Source organism: Dermacentor albipictus, chromosome 1 (genome assembly GCF_038994185.2).
Source record: "Dermacentor albipictus isolate Rhodes 1998 colony chromosome 1, USDA_Dalb.pri_finalv2, whole genome shotgun sequence".
Lineage (NCBI taxonomy): Eukaryota > Metazoa > Arthropoda > Arachnida > Ixodida > Ixodidae > Dermacentor > Dermacentor albipictus.
Window position 1 is genome coordinate 452,316,812 of NC_091821.1, and position 12,262 is coordinate 452,329,073.

A 12,262-nucleotide genomic window follows, 5' to 3' on the forward strand; every position below is an offset into this window, starting at 1 on the left:
CTTTCCTCAATATGTGCACAAATATATTAAATTCAAATTCTAAAAAAATACTGCCTTAAAATTTATAACGATTAGTATCCATTTGATATCATATATAAATTACAAAATTCTATTTAAGTATATTCTTTCCTTCTTACCTTCTACCGCCCGATTCATTGTCGATCCCCCAGATTGGGTGGTGCCATTTCACTAGAGAACAAGAACAAGAATGGTCCGGCAGTTTTGGCTGTGGTGGCCTCAAGCGGCGGCTCGAAGTCATTGGACTCTGGCGGCATCTTCGTCTTTCCAGACGGCTCAGAGCTGGTTTTTCAGCTATGAACTTCTGCAAGCCGTCTTCCAGCGGCGGCAAACCCGACGGAAAAGGTCCCCGGCGGCCCCCGCAATTGGGGCGGCGTCGCGAAGAAGCGAGCTCGAGGCTTCATGCACGCTGGTAACGGCCGCGGTTATGGACACGTCGCGAACGGTAGCGGTTTTAGTACCGTTGTTGCCGGCACATTCACAGAGCACTGTGTCGCAGCGTTGCTGTGTGTCCGCACGCGTTAAAAGCTTCAGTCGGGTATATTACTGGGTAACAGTCATGTAAGACGGCCGGGCTAGGGTAGGTGTGTTTTTGCAGTAAGCATAAGGTTGCGGCCTCGTTCCTGTTTAATGTATCGTGCGGTAAAGAGAATGTGGGTCTTTTGAGTCTCTAGTGTTGGTTGAGGTCTCTGAACGGGGTCAGGCAATCGTCCCACGCCCATTGTGATTCTCGTTTTTGCTGCGTTTTTTGTCGTATAGTGTCCCGATCTGGCAGATCCGATGCCCCACTCTCGTGTTCGGCCACATAATATACGGCGGCTCGGCGTGCGAGACCTCGAGCCACGGCATGGGCCGCCTCGTGGCCCACGAGCGGTACGTCGGTGTGTGCCGGGGTCCAGAGGAGGAAGACCGTATAATTTAGGTGTTGCGAGGGCGATGTCGACCTGCCGTCGTCCCACCTTTGGAGTATGCGGGCCGCTTCCCGCGAGACGCGGCCGCACGCTAAGCCCCGGATCGCCACCTGAGAATCGCTGATCAGGATGGAAGCGCTCGGCACTGCGGCGAGGGCTAGAGACTCTAGAAGCCTTTCAATGAGAATGGATGACAGGGCTAGAAGGCAGGAAGGATACGTAGTCCCTTGTTTGTCACAGAAGTGACAGAGAAGGGACTGTCAGAACAGCTAATAATAATAATAATAATAATAATAATAATAATAATAATAATAATAATAATAATAATAATAATAATAATAATAATTGTGGAATGCGGCATCACAACCTCCGTAAGTTCAACCTCATTATGACGTGTTGGACAGCATCGAGAATTCTAGGGAAACTGCAGTCGCAGAATTTCTGAATTCGATAAGATGTTTTGTAGACGTTTGATTAAGGCGGGAATTTATGTTTTGCTTGGGAAATGTAAGCCGTAATCAGCAAAACGCAAACTCCGGAGGCTCTGGCAATAGAGTCCGGCATTTCAGTGAAATATAATACACAGTGACCGGGTACCCAAATTACTTTTATGGTGGACTAAACCATGACATGTCAGATATATAATCGAGTCTGTTCTCCCGGTAGGCGCCGAGTACAACAATAGCCAATCGTAAAACAGTGGATGCTGGCAGATATTATGGTAACTTCGGCAAGGCTAGAATGTTAGCAAATTATGCGGCATGAGAAATAGGTGTCAAATCTGGCAGTCGAAGTTACAAAGACCCGCCGAAATGCGCAAAGAATATGCCAACTCTCATCTCATCGCATATGATGCCAGCATCAGTTGCATCTATCTTACTTCCCTGTGCATACACGACACATTACCGTTGTTCTTGTTTCCTATCGAGCATGAAGCTCCTATCAACTATCGATCGGTATGGGTGGGGGGGGGGGGGGGGGCATTACCATATTTAGGTAAAAAAGCACCATGCATGCCATTCCTCCTTGGCTGTGTTCCACTACTAGCCATGCAAGGACAAACTAGACGGTTAAGTGGACAGCGGTCACCTTAATTCTCCTTCCAATTCTCTTGGAGGCGTCAAAGGCGACGCCTCGGCGAACACAGCATCCAAGTCAAAAATGTTGCAGGCTACTTTCCTGTCCAAACCATATGGCGGCTGAGCAGGGTGCTTGGAAAGTCAACGGAATTGTCGCCCACCCACAGGATAACGTAGACACGCTCTCCAATGCCCTTTAATGTAAGTCATATTGTGCTCTTCATAGCTTCGGAGTGGCAAAAAATTAAAATACAGAAGAAAATTGTGTACATTTCTAAACATTTTCTTTGTCGCCGCGTGGTGGCGTCACGTCGCAGAAGTGTCGTGACGGCTCGAAATGCATTGCATTACTCGACTTCTCAACTGTCTCGGCTCTATCCTTGACCATACACGTAGGCTGTCTCCGATTCTGGCCAGAATTAGGGACACACGCCTAGTGAATCGCTGCCCGCCGTGGTTGTATATTGGCTTTGGTTTTGCGCTGCTAAGCAGGAAGTTGTGGGATCCAATCCCGGCACTGGCGGCTGCATTTCGATGGAGGCGAAATGCAAAAAACCCGTGTACTTAGATTTAGGTACACGTTAAAGAACCGCAGGTGGTCAAAATTATCTATGGCGTGTCTAATTGGTTTTGTCAGTCAAAACCCCAGCATTTAATTTTAGATCATTACACTGAGTTCCGGTTGCATCCGCCGATTTACTCGACTTTTCAGCACAGCTTGCAGGCGGCGCATTGTGTCGGCAAGTTTTTGACCCAAGGTTCTCACCAGCCGTGCGTCAGCAAATAATAGCCAAGGGCGCTATAACGCACAACTATTCCAATATTTTATAATCCAAATCTTCAATCAGCCCTCCGCGATTGGTCAAAAACTTTTTTGGACCAAGCCGACTTCACTTGTCCGTCACGCGATGTCACGAAAACTGCGAGAGCTCCTGATCTGACATGACGTGTACACACCGACTATGCATGATTTGACCGAGCAAAAGAAAAATATTTACTTCTGATTCGACGCATTTTCGCCAGTAGCCCTCGGCTACTGGTCAAAAGTTTTCGGGCTGCACCGTCTTCACCTGCCTGTCACACGACGTCACGAAGCCGCGAAAATTCACCGCGTCAAAGTGACGTCTACGCGTTAAAGATGCATTAATATGCCGAACAAAACTGAATTTTATTCCGAATAGCCGCAGGTTGCCCCTTCCCGAAAAAAATAAAAGATGGCTGCCGCCGATCGTTCAGGCGCTGGCTACTCGCACCTGCCTGAGACCATAGGTTTATTTGCCTATAATAAAACCTTTTCCATGGCCGTGTAATGTTTTCGAGCACTTTCGACACGTTTACGACCTCGCTTTACCAACTCTTCGTTGCTGAAGGTTTGTTTTAGCGATATTCTTAGCCTTCCGTTGCACGCCACCCTTATTTTAGACAAGCCACCGCCACCTAAGTTAGGGAAAGTGGACCAATCGCATGCCCCGGCATCACCCTCTTCATCCGGTTATCTATTTTCAGTGCGCTGGATCGGCCCCACCGGAACCCTCTCCACTTCAGCGTGCTCTTGGCTTCCTGGCAGATAGTTACAAGCGAAATATGACTCAATGTAGCCAATATTGAATTCGTTTCGAAAGCAAAGTGACCTCCTCTAATCTACGAGAGCATTTGATTGAGCAGTTCAGGCAGCGCTGCGGGTCACCGCCCGATGCTTGCGTCGGCGGTTACGCAAATTTGGTGTCTGGCGATTGGAATAAATACATATTGGAATAGTTTTATACTATAGGGCCCGAAAATAAAAGGGCAACCGAACGCACTGTATTTTTTGGTGTCATTTATTTACCAGACATACTAAAGCATTATTTGTGAAACTACCAGCACATGCGGTTGAATGGTGCGCAAAAATATGTTCGCAGTTTATGAACTTTCAATGTTTTGTGCCGACTGTAATAAGAGTTGCGCCTTAGAGCACTTAGAGCATTTTCTTGTGTGCAATAAAACACTATCCCACAGAACCATCGCAGCTCTTGTACACATACAGTAACGCCCTATAAGCTCGGTTCGCAAGATTGTGACTCAATTCAACAAGACAAGGTTGACGTGTTTCACTGGAGTACAACAAACTCACATGAAGGCTTTTTACAAGACATCGTCTGGCTTTGGTTGACATTTGTTTGGAAGGTCGGAAACAAACAAAAGTTTTCCCAGGCAAGCAAGCAAGCCTTCCAGGGCACTTCAGAATAAATTTACAGCATAAATTAAAATGTTCAAGAATAAAATTAGCATAACCGTTTAAATTGAGTAATATACATTTGTAGGACAAAATAAATATAGACGGTCACTTACGCTACAGTTTAAAGCAGACGCTAACAATCATCGCAATATGAAGAAACCAACGAAATAGCCTAGTACGGATTGGCTGTGCTGCGCGATCGAATATAATAAACCTACAGCAAGGTTCATTTGAGGCAATGTCTGGCTTTGGTTGATGGTTGTTTGGAGGGTCGCTCGTTGAAATAAAATTTTGGCAAACCTTCTGAAACACTTAGGCAAACCTTCCGAAACTCTTTGGCAAACCTTCCGGAACTCTTTCAAACGAATGAATTATTACGCCAAAATTTAAACGAATAATATTAACGAAGATAATAACGCGTAAATCGATAAATACATGGCGAGCCAAATACATAGGCGCACGTAAATACGCTAAAATCAGAAATTGGCGCGAACGATAGTCGCTACGGGATATAGACGCAAGAAATCACGCGTACATATACCGCCACCACAGCAAGGGGAGCTAGACCGACGCCGGACATTTCGCCGCTAAATACACTTGAAATTACGGCACGGTGGGGACCGGTGACACCGTGGCCGAAACACTCCTGATGAATGGTGGAATTCTCGGTGTGCTGTGTCGGAGGTGTTCCAGCGGCGAAGGAGTGTTAATCAGCCGTCGCCGATGGCGCTTCTTGGCGATAATGCCCCGCTTCGCCCTCGCCCGCTTCCGCAAGCGCCGTGGCCACTTAAGCCTGTGCGCTGTCCAGTGTGGCTTCGGTCGCCTCCAAAGGACTGGCCTCGTGCTTGTACCTTGGTGGCAGAGCAGGCTACAGGCGCGCGCGCGAACACGGCCATCAAAAAGCTGGTGGCCGAGTCAGCTCCTCTAGGCAGAGGGCATTACCCACGCCTCGCCGGTGAGCCCAGGGGGGATGTGTTTTCCGGCTTCAGTGTCGCGGTGTGCGTGAACTGCGAAACAAATGCCGCGTTGTGTGTACCATTAGGACTACTTTGCTGCACAGGCAATGGGATTGCATAGCAATCACGTAGAATTACATACACAATGTCAGAATCACGCGAGCTCTTCTCAATATGCAGTACCCAGTATTCCGCGGTGCTTTTGTAAGCTAGTGGTGCATTCTGATTCTTCAACATGGACTGCTGACGACTGAAAGCGGACTAAGCAAAGGTAATCGAGAATCCATACAGTAAAAAAGACATTGAAGGAATACTGATTGATTAGAGTAATTTCCTAAATGAAGTGTAAATTAAATAGTGTCTGCTGTTCGACGAAACGGTCGTACATCGTTAAGTGAGGGGCTGCGAAAAAGAGAAACATGGACAAGATGAGCACTAGGACGGGCGCCCTCACAACTGGGTTCATTCAGAACAACGCGTATAATTAAATTTTCATGTCTGCAAAATCTTGGCCTGCGAGCGTGCTCGAAACTTGATTTCATTCTTATACAATCTGATCAGGTATCAATGACACAATCATCTTTTTTGTTCCTTATGAAGAACGCCTCATGCAACTTGTGACTGCATGTGAACGTTTTTGTTCTTGCCAACAAAGGCCGGCACCGATCATCCTTTGTAGCCAAAAGCTACTCGTGATAATCACGTGATATCACGTGATACACGTGATACACGGCTAGGTTAGCAAGGGCAAATTAGACCCTTTTCCGCTCTTTCTTGAAAGCTGCAGCGCGCTTCCTCGTCCATTTATACATCGCCCTTATAGACGATATAAACCTTGCCACGTGTCATTGCGATTTCGTATACAGCCCTAGCCGAGCACCCGAAGAAATGAGTGCCGTGACGCTTAGCGCAGTCTCGCACGATCCTTTCTGAGGGGGTTATCCAGGGGCACAGTGAGGCCAACTTGCGTCGGCTGGAAAATACCACTGATATACCGTAGCGATTGGCTACATTCTTCTGGTTATGAGACACCATATGAATATACGGGACATGCGCTGGACTAATCTGTTTTCACTGCCGTGACCTTCCCGGGGTTCTCTAACCTTCAATCTCCGCAGGAGCTTCTCCACCACAGCAACCAGGACTGAAATAGTGATAGAGGCTTTGAACAACCTATCAACTTGATCGTTCAGGCTTTCATGTACCAGGTGAAAACATTACTTGTCCAAGGCTCCCTTCAAATAAAATATACCAGTAGCCACTTTTACCGCCTGGGAATGCGCAGGTTCATAAAACAGGTTTTTTCGGGTTCGTGGCGAGCACATCCAACATGTGTGATCTGGTGTTCAAGTCAGGTTAATACGTCTTCAAGTAGCTTACAACAAGTGTTAAGGAGTGAAATTGGTCGATAGTTGGCAGGGAAGAATTCTTTGATGAATTTACGTTGTAGAAAATCCATAACCAACCTTCCCCAATTCCCCGTCTTCCATTATTTAGGCGGATCATGTGTATAGATAAACTGTGCTAAATATTCTAGCTGATGGCACAGATGTTTTTAAAAGGTTTGCACTATTGAGTAAAACCTGTAAAATAACGATTTTTGCTTTCCGGTATGATAGATAATCCTACACTCGAACGTTCAGAATGCTCGAACCGACTATCACTAAAATGTCGGCTTCACATGTACGTTTTTGAGGAAGTGAATTGATTTATCGCCAAATCGCCACACATACATGCGACCGTCGTTGACTCTGTGGTAGAGGCTGCTTCAAGCCGCAGCGTTTCAATTCGTCAAGTGTTTCAGAGGTGGGCTCGTCTGCAGGGCATGCTCTGGAAGCTTTTTTTTCACTGATTCGCAGCCGCTGCCCGTATGCGGCGAGGTGCAGAGGTGCTGCGCTGTCGCCATTTCAAGATTGCGATTAGTGCATGCCGGAATCGTTCCTTGAGCTAGGTCAGCACCACGCGTACACTCATAAGTAAAGGTCGCAAAACGACTGGCATCTAAGAACAAAAAAACAAACAAACAAACAAACGAACGAACAAACAAACAAACAAACAAATAAATATGCGTTTTAGCACAGCCCCGTAAGGTGGAATTCGTTTATTACACTGCATTGGGGCAATGATCACTCACATGTTATATAAATCCCTTCACTTAAGCGGCCGTGCCCAGTCTGCTTACAAAAAATTTGGATGAACCTAGCTGCACAGGAACTGTCCAAGATATGTGTAGCATTATACGGCGGTCTGCGCGGAGCAGAATGTGTTATGCGTCGTATTGATGTGTGCTCAGAGTAATTGTGATGTCGCACGCGCTATAGAGTTATTTATTTATATACTTTAGGAGTGCGAGGACAGAGATGCGCAAATTTGCATTGCCGAAAATATGCATTCCACACCCCGCCGGCCTTCATATACCGCGGAAACATACAATGCAATTCAGCAGTTCTCGTTCAGAATGGTTGCGCCTATTTTTTTTTTTTTTTTGCGCTATGCTAGGCACGGCTTAACAAAGGTGTTAGCGCCGTCATGGGCAGTGGAGGAGGACGGCTACACGTGCATGCATAATTATTGCACGAGGAGAATATTTTCATTTTGGGGCCCATTTGGCCGCTTTGCATCCTGACTGGTCGGCTGTCTACCAGGGTGTCGGATATTGATTGCTATTCATCTTTCATAAAAGGCTTAGTCATTTCTTGATTAGCTTTAACGCCTTTTCCTACAAATAACTTATACGGAATGTCATTAATGGATGGGCTTGTAGAATTTTTTGTGCTGTGGCATCCATTGTGATCGCGGACAATGCGTCGTTTGCCAATGTACTTCGGATAGCAGTTATGAATTGCGCATGAAATGGCCGCAGCCTGCTCATTGTCGCCTTGTATTATGCGAATTGTTTTCCGGCTTCAGAAAGAATTTTTCAACCGATTCACCACGCCATGCTACGCATTAAAATGTCGCTGCAGCGTTGGCCTTCACATTTTCGCTAGCAATTTGGTATTCCAATGTAGTCGTGAACTAAATGCTCTGCCTTGCCGTGTTTCCCGTCTTTGGGCAGCAAGGTGGTTCGCATGACAACGTGCGTGGAGGTTGCTCCACGCCTGCGTGATTGTGCGATCTCAAGCCATGCCTGTCCACCGAAAATTCCGTAGCTGTTGCTTGATCTGCTAGGAAGCGGGTGAGGCGCGGAGAGCTTCTTACAAAATGACCGATGCGGACATCTTACTAGAGCTTCTGAGCAAAAGACAGAACGGCACAGTGCACGCTCAATAAGCCCACATGGGCTACTTGGTTAGGCAAAAACACCTGACCACCTGCTAGCATACAGCAATGGCTCGGCGACGCGGGAATGCAGATCGCTCAGTGTGACAGTCATCCGAGCCCTTTACGACATTGAACAACAGGAAGCGAAGCACGATTGTTGAATAGCCGAGTTATGGGGTGTCAGCATAGGAAGTGGCCTTCTCTTGTAAGTGACGCCAGCACCACGACCATTGCTGTAACTTGAGTGCGGGTTGTTCAGAGGCATGCGAAGGAACGAAAGACAGTTGTTCCCTACCTTGTATGACGCAGGTTCGATACAGTTGCGTGTTCTGTTTGTCCACACGAGCAAAAAAGCACATGCAAATCCTTAGCCTTTCCAACTCGAGTACATGCAACAACTGAGAAGTGGGACCTCGAAAGGTTCCTACTGTAGTACAGCGCAGTCGCGCCTGTAGAAGAGAAGAATGTGCATAGTGTTGAAATGGATATACATGCAGGATGCCCCGAGATTTGTTTGACACTCGGCCTAACGTTTAGCTCATTCCTTATTCACGAATTCTTTACGGTGCAGTGGTGACGTAGAGGCAGACCATCCGCCTCCCGTGCAAGAGGACCGTGGTTCGAATCCGGCTGCCGCGAAATTTTCCACCGGATTAAAAAAAAACTCCGCGTGTCGATAAAATTGCATTAACAGGCGTGGAGTGCGGCCTGATCCCGATGACCAGAACCGGTAATGCACTCACTAACCAGAGCAGGATTGCCCACCCTGGTGCAGTACTTGGCCAGAACCTCCTATATAACCACAACAATCAAGTACCGGAATCTTGGAAGAACCCTGACATAATGCATAAGAAAGGAGACGCCAAGGACTTGAAAAATTATAAACCGATGAGCTTACTGTCTGTTGTCAACAAAGTATTTACTAAGGTAATCGAAAACAGAATCAGGAACACCTTAGACTTCTGTCAACCAAAGCACCAGGCTGGATTCCGTAAAGGCTACTCAACAATAGACCGTATTAGCACTATCAATCAGGGGACAGAGACATGTGCGGAAAATAACCAACCCTTATCTATAGCGTCCATTTATTACGAGAAAGCGTTTGATTCAGTTGAAACCTCAGCAGTCATGGAGGTTTCGAGTTACAGAATTACAGAATCAGGGTGTAGACGAGCCGTATATAGAAATACTGAAAGATATTTATAGCGGCCCCACAGCCACCGTTGTCCTCCATAAACAAAGTAAAAACATCCCAATAAAGAAAGGCGTTAGGCAGGGAGAAACGATCGTCCCAATGCTATTCACAGCGTATTTACAGGAGGTATCCAGAGACCTGGATTGGGAATAATTGGGGATAACAGGTAATGGAAAAAACCTTAGTAATTAACTTGCGATTCGCTCATGATATTACCGTGCTTAGTAACTCAGGGGACCAATTATAATGCATGCTCACAGGCCTGGAGAGGCAAAGTGGAAGGGTGGGTCTAAAAATTAATCTGCAGAAATCTAAAGAAATGTTTAACAGTCTCGGAAGAGAACAGCAGTTTACGATAGGTAGCGAGGAAGTGGAAGTGTTAAAGGAATACATCGACTTAGGACAGGCAGTGACCGCGGATCCGGATCATGCGACTGAAATCAGAATAAGAATGGGTTGGGGTGCGTTTGGCAGGAAATCTCAGATCATGAACAGCAGGTTGCCATTATCCCTCAAGAGAAGTGTATAACAGCTGCGTCTTACCAGTACTCACGCACGGGGCAGAAACCTGGAGGCTTACGAAGAGGGTTCTACTTAAATTAAGGACGACGCAACGAGCCATGGAATGAAGAATGATAGGTGTAACGTTACGCGATAAGAAAAGAGCAGGTTGGGTGGGGGAACAAACGCGAGTTAATGACATCCTAGTTGAAATCAAGAAAAAGAAATGGGCATGGGCAGGACATGTAATGAGGAGGGTAGATAACCGATGGTCATTAAGGGCTACGAACTGGATTCCAAGGGAAGGGATAGGAAGCGTAGCAGGGGACGGCAGAAAGTAAGGTGGGCGGATGAGAGTAATAAGTTTGCAGGGACCACATGGCCACAATTAGTACACGACTGGGGTAGTTAGAGAAGTATGGGAGAGGCCTTTGCCCTGCAGTGGGCGTAATCTGGCTAATGATGATGATGATGATGATGGTGATGATGATCTATATACTAGCGTATACAGGGTGTCTCAGAAACCATTACGTAAGATAAATATGTATACTGGTGTACAAGTTAGTTCATAGTTTTTAAGGGGTGAGAAAACGCTGCTTCCTCTTTTGTAGTTTCTTGATCTCAGTTCGGTACCTGCTGTAGCATAATGATCTTCAGGTGCGGTATAGGAGGACGCGGAAAATTGTGTTCATGGTCACTCAGGAAGGTAAAGGGCTATTTCATACTGTTTAGTTCGATAAGTGTGAATTTAGCTTCGCTGTTTATAGATTTAAAGAAGTTCCACAGAGATGTGGGACTTTCCAGGAAATCCTCAATTCCGCGCTATTTAGGCTTTTGTCTATTGTGTAATTATTCTTCCCGCATCAGAAATAAATCGATTAGACATTAAAATCTGCCAAGTCACTACGCACTTATGCGTCGCTGCAGCAATAGTTGTATGAACGCCATGCGTAAATCCAGCACGCTGTTGCTCGGAAAGAGTCAGGACACTAACACAAACGGTTCCTTGCAGCTTTCAATGCCAAAACAGGAGTAGCTGTTAAAGTAACATTAACCAGAATAAAACCCCTGAAATTGTCCCTGCCCTTCGATTTTCTCAGTACCAGTGTGCTACATTAACGACGCCGTCCATTTGCACATGGTATTAGGATTGAGACGCTCAAGTAGAGAAGTACATGAACTTTTTCTTAGTTTGTAGACTTCCTTCATGGCTGTGGGAAAAAATAGCTGCGCATCCCGTTGGATGTGAAGTAATCCGGAATTGAACGTTGCCAAGAAGAACTCCTAATTTTTTTCTTTTTCGGAAATGTTTCTCTTGTTCTCTATATCTGTAAGACTTCCAAAGTTAATTAATCTTGATTAGTTATGGAACTACGAAAATGCCAAAGAAGAGTTCCATTTGTTCCATAATGTTGCCATTGACATTATTTTATTGGTGTTATCTGTGGGTGCACCCGTTTAGCTTTAAGCTTTGGCTAGCTTTAGCATGGCCACCTGTAGAGTTCCTCTATTTTACCGCTTTTCTGCTCTACTTACACTTTCTCCTATAGTCAATCCGACCATTACAGCCCAGTCAGCAAAGATTAATCCTCAGTTCCTCCTCTACACCATGTTTATAATAAAAAAATAGTTAGTGCTCCTACTGCTACTGCTACACCAAAGTCCACGTCACTCTATGCTTCTGAGCATTCGACATTGGAGAAGCCTGATCCTCAGGCTCTGCCTTTCGAAGCACAAATGGGTCCTCACATTTTGTTTCCTCTAATCAGACGAGTTTTCAATGTGGTTAACCGGCGGCGACATGCTTTGGCTTTCGACAGTGTAATGGCTAAATCGCGAGCCTGTGTTTATTGATACTGTCTGATTCATGTGTCCGACTTCCGTGATCTGAATAATTTATTGCACCACACTTTTAAGCCCACAAGGCTCGATCGTAGACATGTAACCAAAAGCCTAGATGATGCAAACAATCCAGTTAAGGTAGTCACTTTGCCGCATCCGCAGTGCAACCACGATGACGACGATTAGAAGATATCTCGGTATTTAAAGGAAACACATCGAATGAGACGAAGTTACTAGCACGTGATATTTAACCGCCTATTCATTTTACTGTACCTGCT

General features: G+C 45.9%; 1 protein-coding gene across 4 annotated transcripts in view; it reads right to left on the reverse strand.

Annotated features, from left to right (window-relative positions):
- Window positions 1-4,269: 4,269 nt before the first annotated feature.
- The window catches only part of LOC139054765 (uncharacterized), a 60,175-nt gene continuing 52,182 nt past the window's right edge, over window positions 4,270-12,262 (reverse strand). For 2 of the 4 annotated variants that reach the window (XM_070532359.1, XM_070532358.1), the window contains one exon: window positions 6,821-7,078. In XM_070532359.1, coding sequence (XP_070388460.1) covers window positions 6,892-7,078 — 187 coding nt within the window. In that variant the 3' untranslated portion in view covers window positions 6,821-6,891. Of the gene's footprint in view, window positions 5,234-6,818; window positions 7,079-12,262 lie in introns of those variants that run through there. The other 2 variants (XM_070532362.1, XM_070532360.1) reach the window with 2 other exon arrangements.